Source organism: Haliotis asinina, chromosome 15 (genome assembly GCF_037392515.1).
Source record: "Haliotis asinina isolate JCU_RB_2024 chromosome 15, JCU_Hal_asi_v2, whole genome shotgun sequence".
In the NCBI taxonomy this organism is placed as follows: domain Eukaryota; kingdom Metazoa; phylum Mollusca; class Gastropoda; order Lepetellida; family Haliotidae; genus Haliotis; species Haliotis asinina.
Genome location: NC_090294.1, coordinates 4,119,656 through 4,145,572, shown reverse-complemented (window position 1 = coordinate 4,145,572; position 25,917 = coordinate 4,119,656). Strand labels below are relative to the sequence as shown.

General features: G+C 38.9%; 1 protein-coding gene across 8 annotated transcripts in view; it reads left to right on the top strand.

Moving 5' to 3' along the window:
- The window catches only part of LOC137265941 (Kv channel-interacting protein 4-like), a 435,955-nt gene that overhangs the window by 385,293 nt on the left and 24,745 nt on the right, over nucleotides 1-25,917 (top strand). For all 8 annotated transcript variants that reach the window (XM_067801420.1, XM_067801424.1, XM_067801421.1 and 5 more), the window contains one exon: nucleotides 11,506-11,630. In XM_067801420.1, the coding sequence (XP_067657521.1) occupies nucleotides 11,506-11,630 (125 nt within the window). The remainder of the gene's footprint in view (nucleotides 1-11,505; nucleotides 11,631-25,917) is intronic.

Genomic DNA, 25,917 nt, shown 5'->3' with positions numbered 1-25,917 from the left:
ACAGAATTAATCCAACAGAAGTGTTGTATTTCTGTTTTATATAAACTGCACTTATGGGAACATTTGGCTAATCTGGATTGAATTATGTACTCTTAAAAAAAGTAGGATTCCTTCAGGGTTTGTTTATTTACTATTTAAAATATTTAGGAGATTTATCAGAGTCAATCAATGTTGATATGATAATATTGAATCACTATTTGCACTTCCTTACAACCATAGCTATTTGGAATGTAGTCACTTTTGAAAGATGATTGGTGTATGGCATGTAATTTGCATGTGTATGATTTTCTTTTTAAAACAAATGACTAGAAACAAACACTAACAAATGTGTGATGCAAGATGAGTGTTAAAATTAATGTTCTAAAGTGATTTTTCAACCTTCTTGAAAATCCTCAAACTCAAGAATGGGACGTGTCTGGGGCCACTGCGTTGCGCATGTGCAAATCATGCATTGTGTTTAGGGATTGTAATAGAGGGAATTGGTTGAGCATTCATGAGATGTCTGTACTTGAAACATTTGTCAACGTTTATACTTCCTATGCAAATTGAAACTTCAGGTTCTTCTATTTATTTTTAAGAGTATATATCCAGGACCTTATTGATAATATTGATTGAAAACCTCCCCCCAAAGAAATGTTTATGACCCACATAGGACAGAGATACATCTAAATTGGGTGGTCAATCTCTCAATGATTATTATTGTGATTTAGTTATTTGATTTAATGCTTATGATGTTAACCACAGGATTTGCTGGACAGATTTGATTATTTTCAGATTGTGATCATATATCTGTACCTGGAATATTACTGAATTTGTTGTAAAACAGTATCCTGACCATAGGGAGTAGGTCAAGGTAAATAAATGTATAGAGGATAGTTAGGAGTCAGTTGTTTTATGAGTGCAGTTTTTCCATAGCAGTTAGCTCATCACACCAAAGTGTCCTGGTTCTAAGCCCATTGTTGTATTTATCTGTGATTTTCTGCTGTTAAATACCATGGTCAGACTCAAAGATGGTCTACAATATGGAGGAACAGTCAGTCATCATGCATTGTTTTGCAGAGGTGCCTCCTTTAGGTATCCAATGATCCTGTGTTCTTAGGTTCAGTTCCAAATTAGCCTTGATGATAAGTAAGCTTTGTTCTTTGTGAGTGTTTTTGTGTCAACATCTTTTTGACTTCCTTTCCAAGTTTTCTTTTTAAATGACCTGTTCAGTATGTTGATGATCAGTGGAGACAACAAGATCTCCACGTTGTGTCAGCAGGACTTTGTGGTGTTCACTGTGAGAAGCCAGACAGTGATCAATGAAAGATGAACAACCAGGTTCAATTGTAACCATAATTTCAGTGAAAACCCCAAGAATGAAAGATCTCCAGCTATTAGCTTCTAGTTGCTCAGTAACACATCATAGAGATGGGTTTGTATAGTAACCATTTCCACATCTCTAGTGATAGACACAGGTGTTTGATTCCATGTCTTCTAGAGTGGGCTTTGATAGGTTGGCCTACTTCCTGTGAAGAGTGCATTTTCATGGTGGACTGGTTGTATCCAGTGTATAGGAAATGAAATAGATGATAGAATTATAATGCTATTGATAGGATGCCTCCCCAGACGTAGCATCCAGTTTGTCATGATGGAATTATATTATTCTGTCAAAGTGGTATTTCATTTGTTGCATTTATTGTCGGCAAACACATAGTATCTTCTATATTTTGATAGCAGTTCACTAACACATGGTCATAATACAGTCAGAAATGTTTGTGGAATTTTAATGGAGATTTCGTATTGCTGTGGTCATAGCCATATTGATAATGTGAATCACTGGATTGTCTGTTCCAGGTGGGTTTTCTGAATGCCTCTATCAGATAGATTGAATATTTCAGAGTGTACTAACCAACAAACAAAACTTTCCTGAACATATGCTTTAGTCTCCCACATCAAGCTTACATGAAATACTGTTGAAAGAAGATTCAAACCCCTTTCACTCACTCACTGAAGCCTGGAAGGGCATTGTACAGAGGATAGCCGCTAGTGTTCTGCAGCTTATCAATATGATAGCCTCCACCACAGACATTGGGCTCACCTTGAACACACAGCTTGCATTGAGGTATTGATTTTCCCAGCCAGTGTGTAGCAGAATTTCAATTAGCTTTGCTTGGCATTATTCTGTTGGTGTTTTTTCACAACGGTGGCAATGAAAACAAAAAAAATCAATGAAACTATAATTTTTCATCTGATGATGACATGTTTAATTTCATTTGTTATTCAACAATATTACTGACAGTCATGTCATTTCACTCAATAATTTATTGGATTAGTACCAATAAATTTGAGATATACTATAAAGTATTGCATTGTCCACTGGCCATTTTGGCAGAGGATGTATACCAATATCAAATGGTATATGTACAAGGTGCCGTGTTAATATTACTTAAGTCTTTATGCTCAACACTTCGATTTTCTCTCCGCTTCTTACTATCTGACATTTTATCAGAAATCAGGGTCTATTTGTAGGAATAAGTCTATGGAGATGGGCCTTATTGATTTCTGAGAGGATAGCTCAACACTTGCTTCAGAAATTGATCAAAACATCAACTAGAAAGCACTTCGGTTATGATTATGCAACATGTATCTTCCTTTAATGTTATCTGAGAAGAACTTCCACAGTCCGACTGACTGACTTTAGTGATTCTGGTTATCAATTACAAAATTTATCGCAAATTTGTCCGATAGACGTCTGTGTAGAAAAGTCTATATGCTGAACTGCGCCTTGTTTGAGACAAGACTTGCCATGTTCAACTTATCAAGCAACAGTGTCTGGACGATACTTCCTGATTTATTTGAGAGTTGTTTGTAGTATGTTCTGTGAGCACGAATACAGTGAATTTCAAGGGTTGTCCATGATTTTGACAACAGTGCCGGACTATGTTAAGTTAGAAGAAGTTTCTTCTTTGCTTGAACAAACACAAGTCTGAAAAAGACAATTGCTAGATGTTGTCATCTGGAGCTTGTCCAAGAGAACTTGTGATGCCACCTCCGAGTTGGAGTTGTACCGCAGGGATCCCACTGCTACCCAGGCCAGCACACCTGCTTCCTGTCCTAGTGTTAATTATTGATAAACAACAACATTCAAACTCACCAACATCCGGCCTTCTGTTCTCTCGGGACACTCTTATGGTGTGTGAAGACACTTTAATTCATTTAGACAAGCAGGGAGTATATTACAATGTCAGCCCTCCAGCCATGATGGTGGTGTAGGTAAGACATGTTTCTCTGATTCCATCACCCTTCCACCATTTTGACACACATGATGGGATTCTGTTGTTAATGGTACTATAAATGCCCTGAGATTGCGCTCTAGCTGTTGCAATATTGCTCATGTCAGATTGAATAGAAAACTGTAACCTTTTATTTGTAGTGTGCCCCAGTTTCGTTGTTTCATCAGCAGGATGTTAGTAGGCATCTGTCTCACACATCAGAAAGATGGAGGCAAAAAGTTGATCTTATTATGCAAACCATTTCTGGTAAATGGTAAGATATATTAAATAACTTAATGTAAAACTATTTCCAACCTGAGGTTAAAGACTGTGACATGTTTTGTATATGTGTGCAGGACTGGGTAATGTCAGATCTCGCTGGCTCCCTTGGGGTATGTGTTCATCTTGCCATATTTTAATCTATATAAAAAATTAAATTTAATTCACAATTGATAAATATCAGTTGTATAACTGAGCTTAGTTGAACTTGTCATGTGTTCATTGCTCATCTACAGTGTATTTTGTGTTTAAATTCAGTCTAACATATGAAACAGTAATTAAAGACTTTACTTTTATTGAAGACCTGGTAGTCATTGTGTTAGATGGTGTTTTGAGCATGATGGGTTTTGGAAGCCAGGTCCAATTAGAGAGCCAGCGTTTATTAGAGGCCTGTGCTTATTAGAGGAAATACAGTACCCGCTAGCTCTTGGCCATTTGACATTCTTAGTGTGATTAAAGTTAATCAAATCCCAGTTTTATTATATATCTATCTTGCAGTTTATGATCACCTGCAGACAGTGTCTCAGCTTGACACAAGTCACTAGTTACAATATCCATGGCTGGTAATGGCCACCAAGAAGTAGTGCTTGCTGATAGAGTAGACATCCCTGATTGTATAGTGGAGGCAGACGTCCCGTTAATTCAATGCTAGAGGACTGCATGTCTTACACAATCATACAGCTCAGAAACTCACATTACCAAATGATGGATGTTAGAAAGAGGTTCTGTGAGCAAGAAGTATAGTGAGCAAGAGATTCTGTGGGCAAGCAGTTCCTTGAGCAAGAGGATCTGTAAACAAGAGGTGCTGTTAGCAAAACATTTGGTGAGCAAGAGGTATTGTAAACAAGAGGTTCTGTGCAGAAGAGGTGCTCAGACCTGTGACAACAATGATTGGTAGACAAAATGTGACAGAGACACATCCTAACTAAGCCTAAGTTGCACAGAATGTAACTCTGGCAAATTGTTTGACACAGCTGCAAGCATGGTTGATGGAGCCTGACATTGGAATATATGATGAGCAGGAGATAACAGATGTATGAGGTGTGGCACTATGGATGACTACATGCTTCTATGTGAATTATTACTGGCCCAGAATACTGGCATCTGATAGGCATGATGTGGGTTGTTCGAGCAAAGTGTGTAGCAAGGCAGATATCCAGCTTGAATGAGACCTAGTTTCATGTAGGACATGTTAATAAAAATGGATTTGGCTTTACACAATGCCAGTCTGCTGTTTGGTACTCTCCTGAGCTGGTACTATCAGACATGACATTTATATTGTTCTCATGAAGTGTAAAGTCGACAAAAACAATGGGTAAACAAGGGATTGTCTCAGTCTCCATCACTGGCTGTTTTCAGTCATCTAAACAATAGGCTGTGGACATAAGAAGGGAGCTTGGTGTCCAAAATTAACCGCAACTTATGTGGAATACACTAAGGTCATACCACCATTAACACCAGCTATGAGGAATATACTGTTAATATCATCCCAACATTAGATGATCATTACAATGATAATGTGATTAACCACCACCCTCTCTGTCTCTGTAAAGGTCAGAACATCGGGAATGGCACCACCCCACATGGCCAGTCACCAGAATGCTTGCAGTTACATGTTTTTATTTTTGTGACCATTATGACATGTAGGCATGTTAAAGCGTGGTGGTTAGTCAGTGCTGATCTGCTGTTGACCAGGTAACCTGCTCTAGTTTGCAATTACAATGTTAGGAGGAAAACAACATCTCAAGGAGATGCTGCACTCCACACCGAATCCCTGTAGGCAGATGGTCATGAGTGTGGCAGACAGCCATATGAATGTCACACTGGAACTGAGCAGACGTCCATCTGCAGTCATTTTGTGCTTGTCAGTCCAGCAGGTCCTGGAACATATATTGACAATGAGTTAGAAAAATTGGCTTCATTCGGCTGTGATGGAAAAAGTGAAGCTGGTTGAGCCCCGAGCCTTTATGGTATTTCTGCCAGTGATTAAGGATAATACATTAATGTCTAACTTATGCAAATTTTTCATCAAGTTCATAAATATTTTCCCTGACTATCTGGTGGAACCTATGTGATGTGTTCTCTCAGTATGTTGAAGCCAGTGGTGTATTATGTCAGCGGACCAGTGGAGTAGCAGTCCCTGCTAGGCATAATTGTGCCGCTATTTACGTCCAATTCCCTTGTTGCGCCTCTACTGGCGAGAAATACATTCAAATCCGCAAGATTCCCATTATTGATTGGAGAAGCTTAACTACTACATTTTTCATCCAGTAGATTGAATTAAGCACAAACCTGCATAACTATATTCCAAGAAAAGTGAGTTTTACAAAAACAGTCAAACAATGGGATGCTGGAAAACCAAGTCTCAGAAACTCTGCTGCAAGTTTCTGGCATCGTCGCTACGGAAACTGGTGACATGCACTGGGAAGAGCCCGACAAGGAATGAACCAAACCCAGGTATGGATATTTGTTTGATTGCATAGTGGACATCTCCACATGGCTAGCACTGTTAATGCCAGTATAGCCCATTACCTCAGTGTTGCCTCAGTGTTACCTTGGACATTCTTCACGATGTTGTATTTTTCAATTCTGCATTCTTCTCCACTGGATATGTTGTCCCATTGATTATCGTGATTTCATTCACTGTTATGCACGCCTTTGAACTATGAAGTGTCAATGAGGAAACAAAAAGAGCAGCCGTTTTCATCCAATTTTGATTCTTGTTTCCATGTCCTCTGTCCAACACACTGTTCACTTTGTGCCTCCATGATGGGAATCAGATATGTTTATGTTTATGTTTATGGTGGTCAATGTAGGTCAAAATCATTGCAGTATCTTTTGATCTTGGGTCACAATTATAACTCTACGTATGTAGAAACACATGATGTTCTTTATGACATTTCCAGAATACATGATACTCATGTCTCTTCCTCTGCATATCAGGAAACACAGCCCGTACACCATGTGTCCCTATGAATGAACTTGATCACGCTTATTCTTAGTGTGTGGTAAACACTATGGATGATACAGGGTGATGTAAATTTATCTAGGTCAGCTAGACTGTTGACATGAACAAGGATCCAGGACATGACTACACTGCTCATTCAAAAAAATCCCAAACAGTGTTCGATGGATCTTCATTACAAACAGGAAATAGCTTGTGTCATTATGAATGAACATCATCATGTCTGTAAATGACAATTTTGGTTAATGCAGTGATAATATATAACAATGTGAAACATCAACTTAGCTCTTAAAAACATGGAACTTGGAATCTTGACATCACCAGTGTGTTCACATAATATAAAAAAAACATTATTACTCATATTTATGACATGATGGGAATATTTACATAGCATTGTGTTTACCTCTTCATGCTAGTCAGTTTGATAAATACAAGATATGTAAAAGTCTTCTGAGGTACCTGTGCAAGCATGAAAGTTGAAATTTGTGAAATGTGTTAACAAAATATAGAAATTATTACTGATATTCATGACGGAATACTTATATAGCATTGTATTTACCTCTTCATGCTAGAGAGTCACATGTTAGGTATATACTCCAAAAGCATTACGTAAATGTGGCAATTTTGATCTGTAAACTGACCTTGTGCTGAAACCAAACAGCACCATGTTGTATGTGTATCTGATGAGATGAGTGCAGGTGTCTATGTGGTGTTGTCTTTGCTTGTTAACACATTGATTAGGGGCATGAGACAAAAGTCAACACGCACACTTCCACATATGATTAAACATTTATCATTGTGTAGTATGCTTCATGGGAGAATGTCTAACGTTTCATTGTTTCTGGTGACTTGGATTCATTTCCATCTAAACCTGGCCAGGTGAAAAACAAGTTGACAGATCCAAGCAGATCCAAGCAGATCTACCACTACAAGGTCCCTTGCCTTGTCATCATGGCCGAATTAACTGTTCCTTGGCGTACCATGGAGGTTGTACCATTGTCGACATCAAGTGACTCACTTTGAATTCTGGATCTTACCTGTTGAGGACATTTTTTCCTTGTTACTTGTTTCCTTGATGACTGCAGAGGTTGTAGAAGTGATTCTTTGAATAACACCCTGCCATAGTTGTTGTGATACCACCATGAAACAAAAAGGTAATCCCCATTTTGCTGTGAGGAATATGGAGGCAGTTCAATACATTATGAATTATTTGTGTATGTGCCTGATGTACAGAGTGATATATAGAGCGATGTAGGTTTTACTGGAGCTCTACCTGTACCTGAGATCGGTGGAACAGGTGTAGTGGAGGGAGAATCCAGGATCTTAAGAGTTCGCCGTTATGGTTCTATGTCCTGGCCATGTAACTACCGTATATTACCACAGACAAATTTTGAGGATTATTATTATTTACAGACAGCCACCATATAGCTGGAATGTTGCTAAGTGCAGCATTAAACTGAACTCACTCACTGTGAAAACAGTTTGTTGACGTGCCAGCATCCAGCTAAAACAGAATGTATAAGTATCTGGTTAGGGTTGGGTGGTAAATGGGTATTCTGATACCAACATGTGGATCTGGATTATGCTGATCCAGGCTGGGATTGAACAGTGCTGATCATTGTATCAATAGCCTGAGTGTCGTAGTGTTCATGTATTAAACATTGACTGCAAGGTCACTGGGTTCTACATAATACATAACGTTCTGACCTGATTGTTTTGATGGGAATGTTGTGTAAATTATATGATGAATGTATTGTTTGTCATATGACAAATACGTTGATCAGCAGTGCTGAAGCTTCAACTACAGCTTGGAGTTTTCATGGCTTCTCAGTATGTGTTTTCAGTTGACTTGTGTTCATGTACTTCTTTGTGCTGTTGTACAAAGTGATCAAAGTGCTAATGTGTATACCATACAATGGACTTACGACTGATGCAGCGCTAAGGTTGTTTTGCTACAGCAACTAAAATGAGTGCTGAAATAAGTTCATACTGACCATGACGTAGTTTGAAATAAGCTCATATTGTTCACTGTAGTGCTGAAATGACCATATATTGACCACTGCAGTGCTGAAATAAGCTTATATTGACCACTGCAGTGCTGAAATAAGCTTATATTGACCACTGTAGTGCTGAAATAAGCTCATATGGACCATTGCTGTGTCAAAATAAGCTTACGTTGACCTCTGTAGTGCTGAAATAAGCTTATATTGACCACTGTAGTGCTGGAATAAGCTTATATTGACCACTGTAGTGCTGAAATAAGCTTATATTGACCACTGTAGTGCTGAAATAAGCTCATATTGACCATTGCTGTGTCAAAATAAGCTTACGTTGACCTCTGTAGTGCTGAAATAAGCTTATATTGACCACTGTAGTGCTGAAATAAGCTTATATTGACCACTGTAGTGCTGAAATAAGCTTATATTGACCACTGCAGTGCTGAAATAAGCCTATATTGACCACTGCAGTGCTGAAATAAGCTCATATTGACCATTGCTGTGTCAAAATAAGCTTACATTGACCTCTGTAGTGCTGAAATAAGCTTATATTGACCACTGTAGTGCTGGAATAAGCTTATATTGACCACTGTAGTGCTGAAATAAGCTCATATTGATCATTGCTGTGTCAAAATAAGCTTACATTGACCTCTGTAGTGCTGAAATAAGCTTATATTGACCACTGTAATGCTGGAATAAGCTTAAATTGACCACTGTAGTTCTGAAATAAGCTTGTATTGACTGTTGTAGTGATGGAATTAGCTTGTATTGACAACTGTAGTGCTGGAATAAGCTTATATTGACCACTGTAGTGCTGAAATAAGCTTATATTGACTGTTGTAGTGCTGAAATAAGCTTATATTGACTGTTGTAGTGATGGAATAAGCTTATATTGACTGTTGTAGTGATTGAATAAGCTTATGTTGACTTATGTTCCATTATTGGCTCTTGGCATTAAGTCAACTTTCCTTCTTTTATTCTTCATATTTTCTGTTCAATAGACAAAAAAGCTGTAGCTTGTGTTGCTGACAATGTTTCAATGCCCCTGACACTCAGCTTACCTCCCTGGTTGTTAACACAGCACCTGCCTTCTGTCTCGGGGACACTAGCCTCAGTGTTCTTGTTGTTGTATGAAGTCGAGGGGGAACCCAAAACATGGCAGATTAAATTAACTCATTTCCATGTTCTCCTCTCCAAGATGTTTATTTATTCAGCAATTCGTGAAGTCTTTGTCCATTTGTAGGAGAACATTGCCTGCTGGATATAAGGTAATGGTAAACATGGTTAGTGATATCTCCAGGGACAGTGTCCCTGTTCAGAGGCCAGGTGGTCTTGCGCTTTTTATCAATTTCTCTAGTCCATCAGCAGCTTTGGTATTTGCTTCTACATGTGGTTGTTACTGGTTGTTCAAGTTAATGTAGATCCTTTGCATTTGTAAATACAGCTTGCAGGAAATACTGTGACAGAAACTGTGTTTATCATGTTGAAGAAACCCATCCAGGTTGGTGAGAAATGTGTAGTTCTTGTGACTTGAATGTGGACAATGTGTTAATGTTTGCCTCAAATGTTCACAGATTCACCACCTCCAGAGGGGTTAATTTTTCATCACTGAAAGATAACATTAAGTGATACAGCAGTCACATATTCCATGGCAGTCCAGCCTGTGTCAAATGATTATATCTCATATTCACTAAGGAATCTATCCCTTATTTATCCCAGGCAATGATAAGATGTTGTGTGTCATATTCTACTGTTTGTAGCAGATGATATATGTTCCGCAATACATGGGACGGAATAAACAAGGTCATATTTATTGTCTACACCCTGGATGTTGTGGATTAGTAGAGGTCAAGGAAGATGTTTATGTCTCAAAGTCCATGGCACTAATTTATGGAGGTAGGAGAACGTAAAGTTTGTATAAAATACAAATAGGGATTAATAGAGTTGGGAGGATATATACATCATATACAATGGGTGGCAAGATATGGTAATATTCCAGCTATATGGTGACTGTCTGTAAGGAGTAGAGTCTGGACCAGACAATCCAGTGGTCAGCAGTAAAGAGCATTGATCTGCACAGTTGGGACCGATCATATGTGCCTGACCATCCGATCCTGTTAGTCGTTTCTGACATTAGTCACCGTTTATGGCAAGCATGGAATGCCTATTCTACCCCAGACCTTCACGGGTCTGTATGCAATAGAGCTGGGAGGACACATATGTTGTATGCAATAGGGGTGTGAAGCCCTCCCTGAAAGTCTATAGCCTTAAATGAAGCAAGTCTAGATTTCCTTAGATTTAATAAATTTGAATCTCCTATCTCACTGGTGCTCCTTTACAATTTAAATGAGATTTTATTGTCAATATGAAAATATATATATTCAGAGACTGTATCAATCCCAACTCACCTGAACGTTTGATTCTCTCACTGTATTACAAATATTAAAGGGGCAGTGTGGTACCCCACTGGTTAAGTGTTTGCTTGTTATGCCAAAGACCCAGGTTTGATTCCCCACATCCGTACAATATGTGAGGCTTGTTTCTGGTGCCCCCTCAGTGGTATTAGTGGAATATTGCTAAAAGCAGCATAAACTATAATCACTCACTCACTCAGAAGCACTACTGAAGAAGACAAAGCAGTCACATATTCAACTTCAGTACCAGAGAATAACCAGTCTTGATTATCTGCTGCCACAGATTCATTGGAGGGAAAATTACAGTGAAAGATGTCAGCCTGGATCAATGAACCACATTTTATTTTCAGTAAATTTGAATTTCAGACCTCTCAGCTTACTCTTTATAGTTATTGTGTACCTTGTTTATGCAATGTTTTCATCTCCTTCTTAGATTCCATGAATTCTTGAATGCTCATGACACGCAGCAGAATATCACAGCCTAATGATTACCTTGCAGCTTGCGTCATGGACAGTGGAAATCTTCTTTCCTTGTGATTCTGTTTGTTTGATGTGCAGTGGTTGTCCAGGTGTTAACAAGCTCTACTTGTTTACAGATCATGACATTGATGACCTGGAAATGCAGGTGGTCCGTTACAAGCCAGAGGGGATTGACGTCCTCTGCCGCAACACCAAGTTCACACGCAAGGAACTGCAGATAATGTACAGGGGATTCAAGCAGGTAGGACATCCGCACATTTTTCAGTGTTTGTTTGTACCAATGTTGGATTTCCTTGTTCAGACATTCTAAACCCTCGGAACTGATACTGTACCAAAATTTTCTCTATGAAAAAAGAATACTAAGTCCCATCTGAAGATATTTGTCTCACAGTTGAAAACAGTGGTAAGAAATGTAGGTAGAAATGGTGTACTAAACAGTCTTAGGATGCATTTGCATTTAAGTCAAATGTACATTTCCTCATGAAGCAAGGATTCTCGAAGATCTTTAAATTTAATTCCCAGTTCTGATATGGCCGACAGTGGCATGAACTAGTACTACCTTCCTATGCCATTATGTGTAGAGCTGACACATGAATTGTCATGGAGCATGTTGCCTACCAGATTATTTTCATTACACTTCACCAACATGACTTTCTCAAGGTATTTTGCTCAGACTTGTTTGTTTAGAGAAAGTGAGATTCAAACAAGATTCACTCTCTCACTTTTGGAAAAACATGTCCTGATTTAGAAAGTTTTATAAATTCAAGAATTATCTTTGAAAATGATGGTCACAGATGCTATAAGGCATTTCATTATAAAGTTTATGATAGTACTCACTAGCCATCTGTCCCTTGCAGATTTACACACAATGGAAGTCTTGGTCTCTGATCATGCTTGTGACTATTAAGTCTTAGGTTTGAGATAAATACTTGTAGGCGATCCAGTGGGTAGACAATGATCACAAGGTTGTCAGTGGTCATGCTAGAGAAGTACAGTGAAGATAAGAGTTTCATCACTGCTTTCTTCCCCACTGACCTTTGAAGGTTGTAGCTTGGTAATAGTGTTCCACTTGTGTTATTCATTTTCTGCATCAGTCTGGAGAATATACCACCTATCATGTAGAAACTGCTCAGGTCGTCGTTAATCAGACGTGAACATTATGGAGCTAGGAAATGAAAACCGAGCTATCAAAGGCTGGTTAACAAACGGCTTCAACTTTGTAAGTTCTTGTTTCTGCTTGAATCTGCTGATTAAAAAGTGTTCACTTTGATCAATGAAATTATAACATTTTCAGGGGCGTGACGTTAAGTAATTCACTGAACATGAGTTGCCTCCCTTGGTTGCTTCAGGATCCTATGATCCTAGGTTAGAATCTGCAGGAATATGGACTTTCCACCCACATCATGATTTTCCTGACACACTGAATATGGTTGTGCCCTAAAGCCAATGTACTTAGTTACAAGTTTGTCAGCAACTTCGTTGTTCAAATAGTATGTATGTTTACTGTGAACTGCATGCACTAATATTCTACTGATGGACCAGGATTTGAGCAGGTGGGTAGATGCCTGCAATAGTAACATGTTGCAATAACAATGTATTACATTTAATTTATGGTTTGAAGAACACAAAAGAACTAGATTTTGCAATATTGCAATAAGCTGTTGCACAGCATGTGTGACAGAATCCATAAACAGACTGGCAAGATAAAAATATATGAGACAATATAGCCCAGGCGATATTATATGGTTATTTCAATGCAATGTCCACTGACTTATTCCCTACTAATGCCTATGTCGACACCTGTTTCATATCCCTTGCTGAATCTTGAACCTTACATGGATCACGTTGCATGCCCAGCCATGGAATACCCCCAGCCATGAACTATAACCAGATCATATTTCATGTGCAACCATGACCCTATATCCAGATCATATTCCATGTGTAGCCATGACTTAAACCAAGAATTAAATCCTCCTACCCTGAGAGCATGTATTGGAAGGACTTACCCGTAGCCCGTGTGTCTGTTGCCTACACTGTAATCACAATTAAGGTGTGATCAAGGTCACTTTAAGAGTATATTACGATAATACAGATGAGTTCTGGCCAATCAGATATTGTATTGTAAGTTTGAAACTAACATAAAAAAGATGACTAAATGCATCTAATATTAAAGAGAGTAAGTGAAGAGGCATCAAACAATAGCATTAATCAGTCAGGCATTGTTGTAAGCAGTTCACACAGTGAATGAAGCTATGTACAGCAATTCACAAGAAGAAGAACGTCATGACCATCAATTCCTATGCTTCAGTGACGTCAAAGGGGACACACTTTATTAGTCCACATCTTTCTAGATCTGACATATTTGCAGGTTTTCGTGTCGGAAACGGCAGTGTCTGTGGCTATTGATCTGACAGAAACTGGTCATAATGACCAACATGTTGTAACATTGTGCCAGTCAATATCTGCAGATGTGATTCCACACTGTCTATTATGAAGATATTGATCGGCACCGATCTTCTCCCAGATATAATGCTGTCTCCAAGACAAACTGAGGGTACTGTGTTGCACAATATTGTTGTTTCATCATGCCTGAGTGTAAGGGATACAGGGACTGTTTGGAAGACCTTTCCTTCAGTTTGCTTTGGACAGGATGTCTGATAAGAAGCAGTTGTTGGATGATCCGTTTCCGAGTGTTTAGGGTAAAACATGGAGGGGCATGACGTTAGAATGGTCACGGATATCATAGCGTGACAGATATAATGGTAATATGTTTACTTGATTGATGGCTTCCACAGATTGACTGGGACTTCCATGGATGAAATAATATGAGTATTGAATAACATCTTTCCATATCGACAGAATATTTCTGTTTCGTGTTCGTCTCTCATACACATTGCTGTACTGGCACAGATGTTTATAAAGCACCCATGGTCATTGTATTGAGATGAACACAAACATGTTTGCTGAAATAATGACAATTGTGTAAATGAAATCGAAAGTTTTTCCTTAGCATTTATTGATGCACATACACTATTCAGCATTTCGCCTGGTTACCATATTATGTTTACCTGTTATGAATACAGAATCATCTGGTCTTAAAATGTCAGTTGAACACAATAGTGTATCAGTCTTTTATAGAAAAGGTAGTGAAAATTTCGAGTTACCAATATGTCCTGTTAAATGTCTCATGCACATGATCCACTTTATCACATAGCTGGGGGGTACTTACTCTACATACAATAATTCTACATGCTGTACAGCCATTATTGGAGGTATTACGATAATTCAGGATAGTCAGGTGCCTTCAATTCGACATATGAAGGTTGACATGTCCAACCCAGCAGGTAACACACAAGGAAGGAGTAAATCTAGTAATCTAGAGGACAGTTAGTCATTTGTTAATAGGACTTACAAGAGGACTTACTTATTGTTAATAGGACTTACAAGAGGACTTACTGATTGTTAATAGGACTTACAAGAGGACTTACTGATTGTTAATAGGACTTACAAGAGGACTTACTTATTGTTAATAGGACTTACAAGAGGACTTACTGATTGTTAATATGACTTACCAGAGGACTTAGTTACCACTAATATGACTTCCAAGAGGACTTAGTTACCACTAATATGACTTACCAGAGGACTTACTGATTGTTAATATGACTTACCAGAGGATTTAGTTACCACTAATATGACTTCCAAGAGGACTTAGTTACCACTAATATGACTTACCAGAGGACTTACTGATTGTTAATATGACTTACCAGAGGACTTACTTATTGTTAATAGGACTTACAATAGGACTTACTGATTGTTAATAGGACTTACAAGAGGACTTACTGATTGTTAATATGACTTACAAGAGGACTTACTGATTGTTAATATGACTTACCAGAGGACTTAGTTACCACTAATATGACTTCCAAGAGGACTTAGTTACCACTAATATGACTTACCAGAGGACTTACTGATTGTTAATATGACTTACCAGAGGACTTACTTACCACTAATATGACTTACAAGAGGACTTACTTATTGTTACTTTGTGCAAAATACAACATGATCAGATAGTAAATGACAAAAAAACTTTACTACATATAAATATATGGCACAATATGAGGGCTGCCTCGGTTGCCTACTCTGTAGCCTGGGGTCATGTAACCTGGGTAGATAAAGAGAGGCACTGGGGTCAAAAAAACTTTACTACATACAAATGTATGGCACAATATGAGGGCTGCCTCGGTTGCCTACTCTGTAGCCTGGGGTCATGTAACCTGGGTAGATAAAGAGAGGCACTGGGGTCAAAAAAACTTTACTACATACAAATGTATGGCACAATATGAGGGCTGCCTCGGTTGCCTACTCTGTAGCCTGGGGTCGAGGTAACCTGGGTAGATAAAGAGAGGCACTGGGGTCATGCTGACCCAGGCTGGAAGCTTGAAAATGTCCTAGGCTCTTAGGGACCTGGACTTGTGCATGTGAGCAGAATTTATCAGTCCTGGGGTCCGATGACCCAGATGATCCCTGTTCCTCGGTTGCCTACTCTGTAGCCTGGGGTCATGTAACCTGGGTAGATAAAGAGAGGCACTGGGGTCAAAAAAACTTTACTACATACAAATGTATGGCACAATATGAGGGCTGCCTCGGTTGCCTACTCTGTAGCCTGGGGTCATGTAACCTGGGTAGATAAAGAGAGGCACTGGGGTCAAAAAAACTTTACTACATACAAATGTATGGCACAATATGAGGGCTGCCTCGGTTGCCTACTCTGTAGCCTGGGGTCGAGGTAACCTGGGTAGATAAAGAGAGGCACTGGGGTCATGCTGACCCAGGCTGGAAGCTTGAAAATGTCCTAGGCTCTTAGGGACCTGGACTTGTGCATGTGAGCAGAATTTATCAGTCCTGGGGTCCGATGACCCAGATGATCCCTGTTTAAGTACTGCTCTTTGGGGACCACAAGTTTTCCATGCTGTGAGTATGGAGTAGCTTGTGACACCCAAATGAGGTTGGTACCACCAAGACAGCCCCCATCAGCCTATATTCAAGAATATGTGACATAGGACTCGATCATCAATGGCGGTACTAACAGAATGGAATACCTGACATGATAATATAGGAGAGCCAAGGGGTGGCTGAGTATGTGCCGAGCATGCGCAGAATGTTCGAAAGTGGAATTGTGGGAAGATCTGTAGTAACCTTATACAGACCAAAAGCATCATGAGTATGAACACTAGTAGAGTGGCAGAACTAGGCTGGCTACACTGGAATTGACAATGAAGCATACATGAGTAAGTGCTTATGTATTTGCACAACCTAAAATACCAAATTTCCCTTATGACTTACTAGAGGACTTAGTTATCACTAATATGACCTACAGAAGGACTCACCTATTGTTAATATGACTTGCTAGAGGACATAGTTGTTACACTAAAGGACTCTCATCTGATTGTGTGCCATTTCTGAAAGGCATGAATCACTGTAATGCCCTTATTAACTGTTTGGGTTTGTTTAAGCTGGTTCCAGAACAAATGTGTACAAGAAGACATGAAACAAACAGATATCTGTAACATGTGTGTTCCCAGCTAATTTCTGGGTACTTCTGCATGAATAAGGGCCTGCATAACCTCAGTTGCCTTGGCAACAGCATCAATCTTAGTGCTAAGACTCTTACCCAACCACTACAGTCTCTGTCATCTCAACAACTCCATCAACTTTAGCTATCTCACTAACTTAAGTCACCTCCTCAGAATTTCAATTCACTCAGTGTTTCCAGATATATCCTGACTATTACACAAAGACTTCTTCATTGTTTTGGGGCCAGACGCAGATCAGGTCTTTATGATCAAAGCTATCCCATAACTAAATTATATCTGTCTACCTCACTGCATGGAGTTAATGTCAGGCAGACACTGCAAGTGAGTTTGTATGGAGGAGCTCAGTGTCAACCAGTGGATGTTCAAATTACAACCAAAAGCATTCATATAGGCAGGGATAATCTACATGTGATAGTCTCCCTGATATTGGTAACTGAGTACCAAGCTGACATTAAATCAAAATAGTCATGATATTATTTTCTTTTAATTCTTGCTCTTGAACAAACGTTTCCTGAAGAGATAGAGATTGCATAGTTATGATCACATCATTTCTGTATTTGTCTTCAAATATCAGCTAGAATGTTTTTAAGACTTGGAGTAATGTTGCCTCTCGTGTGAAAGTAGCCTGTCACTGGCAGGATAGTTGAGGTATCTCGAATCTTGGCGCAAGATGTTGCTACAAATTTGTCAGCCGTAGTTTGACGGGGGATCTGTACATAAACCTCCTCCACCAGCCAATGACAGTACATCACGATTTGATGCCAGGATAAATTGGGATTTGGTTATTATGAAGAGACAGATTCCATTTAGTTTGACAAATAGTTCAGATTACTTTGAACACCAATCTCTTTGAACATGCAGAAAGTGGAAACAATGTTGTTACACTATGTCTGGCTGTTAGAAAATTTGAAAAACCACAACTGCAGCATTAGTGTTTTGACTGATTGATGGCCATTCTGGTGGTTCGTCCAGCCTTCGATATTAATTTCTACATTGTGGTCGATAATGAATTAGGATTGACTTTTTGATGTGAAGATGCAGTGTCATGCAAAGGTGATGTATTCATAAGCCAGTTGTTCACGTTGCACATTTGAGACTTGCAGTATGTCAGCCATAACTGTTTGTCCAGGTTGAAAACGCCATCTGGGAGTCTGGCTTTTAAGACAGAGTAGAAGGAGTAGGCGGTGACAGCCATTCCTGCAAGCCATGATACATTTTTGAAAACATTTCATAACAATCAAACACTCACTGTGTGTAAATATGAACAACAATGTCACAATATGACCAGGAATTAATTGTTTGTGTGCTGGCTATCTGTACAGTATTTGGAATTTTTAGTGTGATGAGATACAGGGTTCTCTGCACCAGTTCCTGGAATACATTGTGTGGGCTGTAAGACAGGTATCCAACATATGGTGTTAGTGACAGCAGATTATGGCTGTTATTTCCTAGCTAGTGTATATAACACTCACAAACCTGGAAAATACAAGCTTGTTCTTAGAGGACAATATGGATACTAACGTTAATTGATATATGATTGTACATTATTAGTAAAAGTAATAAAATCTCACTTTCATTATGATAATTTTATTCAGTTTCAATTTAAAAAGCTGGAGAATAGTTATCATGTTACACTAGTGACACTTTTGTCATAGAATCACAACAAAGCTCTATAACTGTTTGGGTGTTTGAGATTGTATGTGAACTTAATTCATGAACAAAACAGGATGGTGGGGTAGACTAATGGTTAAAGCGTTACTCATCATGCCGCAGGCACGGGTTCGATTCCAGACATGGGCAGTGTGTGACACTTGTTTCTGGTGTCCCTTGCTGTGATGTTGCAAGAATGTTGCTAAAAGGAGTTAGAACCTCACTCACTCATGAACAAAACTTCAATCATACAAATGTGTCATATGTGCTTTCACCAGTGTAGCTGTATCTTAGGAGCTGCATCTTGTCATCACCATCTTACGAGCCAGTGTCTGGTTCTTCATCATCATGACCGCTGCTGTCTTGAGTCAATGAGTTGTGCAGCGTCATTTTGAGCAAATGCATCTTGGGAAACAAGAAATGGAAATCCTGCATCTTGTGCATCACCTTGTAAAATAGATCCATCACAAGCATGAGTGAATCGAAGAGAGTGTTGTTCATTGTTGGTAATTTGCCAGGTCAATGTAGACTATTTCCTTCTGATACTCCTGCAGGATTGGTGGTTCATTCATATCCTGTCCTGTGCCATTCCTCAGGGTTAGGAGGCACGGAGCAAGAAGATCAATATACAGAGCATTAGCAACGCCACATTCTTCAGCATCACCATTATACTCCAGTCTATGTTCCAAGATGCGAGACCTATAAAAAAATATATCGTACGATTACATGGATTTCTAAAGGAGAATTAGTATGCTTTTACATTCTGGGTATATTCAAAATGGAAATCTGAACGGAGAACTATTTAATTTGAAGTGTTTTTGAGTGTTTTTTTTAATCATCTTTGTTGTCACCTTGACCTTCAAGGAGCTGCTATCAGCATGAAGGAAGAGCCAGTTGGCCCAGTGGGTACTGTGTTCACTCACCATATTGATTCCTCACATGGGTAAATTGTTTGTCTCCTGCTGCAGTATTGCTAGAACCATGGTAACAGCAGTGTAAAACAAGACACTATAAACCAAAATTGTCATCTACATGATTCTGTGCTTTTTTAGGACTGGTGGGGTAGCCTATTGGTTAAAGGATCCATTTGTCACACTGAAGATTTGGGTTCAATTTCCTGCATGGGTAGATTGTGTGAAGCACATTTATGATGCCCCCACCAGTGATATTGCTGGAATAGTGATAAAAGTGGCATCAAACCATCCTCACAAACCATGCTCGCTCGCTCGCTCACTCACTCACTCATTCAAATGTCCTTGTACCTGGTACAAATGTCAATTGCTCAATCAGTCATTCAAATGGCTTACATGACTGATATCACTATCAGTAATAGATATTTTTAACAAAATTACATTTTGTAAATATATTCTGTGAATTTCAGGCCTTTTATTTATCATCTTGTTATATGTACATTTGTTTAATCAGTGATGAAAATGAGATTAGCATTTTTGTAATTCAATAAGCTTTTGACATGTAGAATCTTTGTTCTTCTATAATGACCGGCCTGCTTCCTGTCTGTTCTGAGAGTCACTGAATCCTCCTTCTTTCCAAGCAGATCCAATTTCAAGGTGGATTTACCCTGGATAAAGAGACAATGTTTGAATAGCAAACCGACTGTTTACTTCTCCATGGAATCAGGACTGTGCTTGTGCTGACAATGCTATTTCACCATTATGGCCCATTGCTCGTAATGCACCAGGTGCCCTGGGTGCCATTCAGGGCTGTGTTGTTACGGCAGATTATGTCACAGACAGGCAAACACTGTATTCCATGTTGGTACACACAGTGACTACAAGAGACACTGTTTCATTTCCACCAACAAATAGATCCATGCTAGTGTTTCCATGTTTAGAAACCTGTGCTACCATTTCTACAATAACATTCAACAATTATTTTGATGTCAGTCCTTGAATTTTTTCTATTTGTTTCAGTGTACAGAGCTGAAATGTTTTAATAGATTTTGTCCAAAGGCAGCAGGCTATTGTCCCAGACATTCTGTCATATTGTCCCAGGTTGAGATGTGTATCAACATTATCTGTCTTACAAATGAAACAATGAAACTTGCATACACTTTCCTGACAGATTTTGATTTGATTGATCGAAATGTGTGCGTCTAACAGGGTATCTATATGATAGCTACTACTCTTTGTCTTCTTGCTTTTAGCATTTTGCCTTCAGGTAGAAAATGTTTTGTTTGCCTGATGTGTAAAATATGTGTTTATTCAGCAGGCCAACAAGGTTATCTTTGGAAATTTGATTCCTGCAGTTATTCCTATCATTCAGACATGTGACCCATTCATCATGTGCCACAATTTTGTGTGTAGAGTTGTCTCCCTTGAATGGTCCATGGACCTGCAATTGTGAGTTTGAGTCTCAGTTCGGTCTAATAATGTTCCTTGATAATATCCATGATCTAAGGTTACAGATTAAGTGAATATAAGGTTGTGGAATGTTGATTCCTCTACAGGGCTTGGGATACTGTAAGCAAGTAAAGGGTGAAAGTCAGGACAAAATTATTTTTTTCAGTGGTCTGAAAAAGTAGGGAACAGCTGTGGTGAAAAGCAAATAAGTCTTTCTCTTTCAAAACATTTGCTCATCCTGCCAAAGACCTAAGTTCATTTCCCCACATGGATACATTGTGTGAAGACCTATTTTGTCCTTACTGTGAAACAGAGCTGAAATAGAATCAAACCCAGAACTCACTAGTGTGAACCTACTGCTACCAACTAGCCACCTTATACTTTGTTTTATTGTCCCTGTCACATGTAATTACTTGTATGTTGCCTCTCCCTAGGGTCCACCAATGTCTTTGTGCCAGTCTTTGTTGCTATGGACATGGCATCTGGTTTCCAAGTGCTGATTCTCCATTAGTTGTGGTTCAGCAAAGATACCATGAAATTTGTATGAGGCACATTTTCACAAAGGACATTACTTTTGTATTACCTCTATTCGAAGAATCAAATGTAGACAAACAGGTCTGGAACTAGTAGATAGGTTAATGAGGTTATCAACCTGGAGGTGCCACATCTCATGCTTCCAGAAGACATATATTGTTACTATAGAATCTCTCTGTTGGAACATATAAACTGTGAGCAACACTGATGACGATCCTGTTTTTGGTGAACCATTAATATTAGTTTTAACCCACTAGTATGAAACTATTTGGTCAGAAAGCTATAATACAACATACTGGAAAATCTCTCCTATGTCCTGTTTTTCGTTAGTCCATGTTTGTGTACGTGGACTCCTTCGAAGGTAAATCAATGTGAAACTAATTTGACTACAAGATGGGTTTACAACATTACGATGTTGAGATGAAGTATCAGCTCCATGGACACTGACACTGTGTGACGATGGAGACATGGATCTATGTCTAATTTCAGAGTTGGTTGCAAGACTCAATTATTCTGTAAAGATGGCTGGCAGCATGCTCCTAAGATTACACCGTTTGTATTGACCGTATGAAATCAGGAACCATCTTTGCAAAATTGCATGCTGGGATAGGTCAAGGCCATCAAATACTCTGTAGCAGTTGAAGTTAGTGTGTTTTTGAGATTCACCTTCATTGTCTAGATTAGTCAATCAATACTTGTTCCACTATGGTAGATATATATTGATTATATCTTAATCGCTAGTATATATTAATGTTCTATTTAATTTGTAGTGTTTGATATGAATTATTAAATGTCACAGAATTGTCCGTCTTCAGCATTTGTAGCACCGAGGTGAAACTGCATGTAATATGTGTGTGATGAGTTCCACATCAGTACACTAAAACCAAACACTGGAACAGTTGGTTGTTTCTGTTGTAACGATCCCACATTTTAGTTTATTCAAAACATATAATCGAAATATCGAAATATTCTCTACTCTTACACCAGGAAATGGAAAATCAAAACAAAACTGCATGATAAATTGAAAAAAACACATGCTAGTCCAGTATCCTTCTGTCAACAGGGGCCTGTGGTCACTAGCTTGTGGTGAATTAGCTCATTATGTGGACGAAGACAAATGAATACGTTGATGAAGACGAAGGCATAGTTTAGTTGTTCAAACTGCTTTAGTTGGTTTCACAAGACATGACAAACAAGTATACATGAAATAGGTGAGCAGACTTCCAGCTCAACCCCAGGGCCTTTCCTACAAGCGGCATAATCCTGCTCGTGGTCGTCCCTACAAAGACAGCAGGAATGCCAGTCTCCACACTCACATCTCATGTACAGTGTAGATGTGAGCATACATATATATACTTTTTAACAACAATAGACAGGTAAAGATCAACAATGGACAGATAGAGAAACAATAGTACAGTTGATGTGATGACAGACACAGCCAAGGAGGATGACAATGAAGGCCATAAATGTCATATACAGTAATTAATGGAAGTGACAAGGAGGAGTTAGCTGACAAAACAATGTACTCTGCGGTAGTGATAAAGATCAAGATTGCAGATTGAATAATAATAACTAAATATCATATAGCCTGGCTAAATAGTTTTTGCTCTGTATAAATATCTGGACATGGCTGTCCTCAAGTAGACAGTATAACACTCCACACCTTCAAGAATGTCCAGCAGGTCACACATGAGACCGAGCAAGTTTGATTCTCATTGATTATCCTAATTTGTCTACTAACTGAAATTATGCATATGAGTCCATCAGTGACTGATTAGGCTAATTGCAAACATACAGTGTCTCAGGTGGACACAGGCACTAATGATAATGTCTCACACTAGCTGGGGCCTATACTATTTCCTCCACTATAATTTCCTGTACTGGAAATTGGTTTCAGTCTGTAGCTTTCTATAAGTGGCAAGGAATATCAGACTGGTGTATTTGTAGCTGAAATCAAACTGAACTTCAGCAATGCTTATTATATATTTCGAAATACTTTGTAATATATGGCAAATGTATACGGTCCCTTTCATGATATTGCTTTAATTTATAGTATACGGTCCCTTTCATGATATTGCTTGAATTTATAGTATATGGTCCCTTTCATGATATTGCTGGAATATATAGTATTCAGTCACAGCCATGATGTTGCTGGAATATGTAGTATACAGTCCTTGCTGTGATGTTGCTGGAATACGTAGTATACAGTCCTTGCTGTGATGTTGCTGGAATATGTAGTATACAGTCCTTGCTGTGATGTTGCTGGAATACGTAGTATACAGTCCTTGCTGTGATGTTGCTGGAATATGTAGTATACAGTCCTTGCTGTGATGTTGCTGGAATACGTAGTATACAGTCCTTGCTGTGATGTTGCTGGAATATGTAGTATACAGTCCTTGCTGTGATGTTGCTGGAATACGTAGTGTACAGTCCTTGCTGTGATGTTGCTGGAATATGTAGTATACAGTCCTTGCTGTGATGTTGCTGGAATATGTAGTATACAGTCCTTGCTGTGATGTTGCTGGAATATGTAGTATACAGTCAGAGGAAAGGATCAGGTATTCCTTGGCATGATAATTGGAATTGCATTTCATTTCAAACTTTCTTTGTTTCAGTTGTTATCATCAGAAACACAGTGATACTCTTGGGTTTCCATTTATGTTTATGCCAATTTGATTAGTGTACTATAATCATATTAAGGTCATCAACAATCAATTATGTTCATATTATTGATATTAAGATGGTTTGAAATTGCTCTCCAGATGACCTGATAATTCTCTCACCATCTTGACAATTTTCATGTTGGTAAGAAATTATCTGATTGTTTGTGTAATTTGTTTTATTGAGATGAAAATGAGAAAGAGATGAGCTCATTCTGACAGTGATTAATGGAGCTCGAGTCGCTATCACCGTCCACCTGATGACTTGGCCATACAGACAGTTTCAGTCTGCTGTCTGTATAAGAAGTTAGCTTGAAATCTTCCATGCAGCTTATGGGGTGCTTGTTTCAGTGTTTTAAGGCTATAATACTTTGCACACAGTCACAGCCCTACCTTCACATCTCCTGGTATTGGCTAGCTGGAACCTCTTCAGCTATATTCCATGTATCTACTTGAGACGTGGCCGTCACTCACACAGACCTATTTGCAAGTGAGATTTCAGAGCAGGAGAGAATGACTGTATCAATAATGTATGGTTAGTTGGCTTCAAACAATAACAGAATTGCAAATTTCAGAAACGAAAAGCCCTCAACCTTCCCAGTAGGAACAGGCTCAGAAATATCATATTTTTGTGCTGGTCAAAATTTGCCAATTATTGATGTTTCAAGAATCATTTTGTATTGTAGGGAGAAGATTTGAAAAGTATTTCAAAGGCAGTACCAAGAATGTTTCCATACACACCATACAGTACAAAAGTCATTAGTGAATAGCATAAGTACAGCCATGTAATTTGCTTCTTGGGGTGGAGTAGCCTAGTGGTTAAAGTGTTGGCTCATCACGCCTACCACTCATGATCATGAGTCAAGATCAATTCTAGGGCACATGGATACAATGTGTGAACCCTATTTCTGGTGCACTCCACCTTGGTATTCCTGGAGTAGGAGTTTTGGTAAAAGCATCATTAAACCAAAGGCACTCACTCATTCATGTATTTGACTTTCAGAGTTGTTTCCTATGTCAGTGCCAGCATCTCCTATTATTAAGTTTCAAACTGGCTCTGTGTTTGTGTCTTCTTCACCTTGGATCCCTATGAATAGACTAGCAGTTATTATTAATGTCAAGATGTGAACTCCATAAGTCTGCATGCAATATTATCAACTGTATTGTAAAAGTTCATTCTGTACCTCTCTGGCATAGTAAACTGCATGCATTTCTCAAAAAGACTGATTTTTCATGTATGAACTGTAGTATTCTGTTCTGGCAGCAAGTAGTTTCATATCCAGTGTTTTCTAACCTAAATGTCAAGGAACAACCCCCTCTCTCGTTGCTCAAGTACTTAAGGAAAGAAGGATCTGGCTCCTCTCAATTCCAGGTTTACAGTTTATGAAACCCACCCTGGTTGGAATCTGAGACTATTTCCTCAGGTGTATACCGTTATCATGATGGGCTCCTAGTTACCACAAGAGGAGGAAATCTAGACAGTCATATGGAGGCTACTACAATCACCCAGGGATACACTATACACCTTCACCAGTTGCTGGTTGTGCCAAGCTTCTGGTCTATCATCATAACCAACTCTCAGGACAATCTGTATACACAGTCTTCTTGCTTCAGTCGTCCCTTTCATGCATCATGCTGGCATGATGTACGTCTTATTGTGTTAACTGTGAGTCACTGACAGGGGTGGTGGGGTAGTCATGCGGTTAAAGTGTTATCTTGTCATGTGGAAG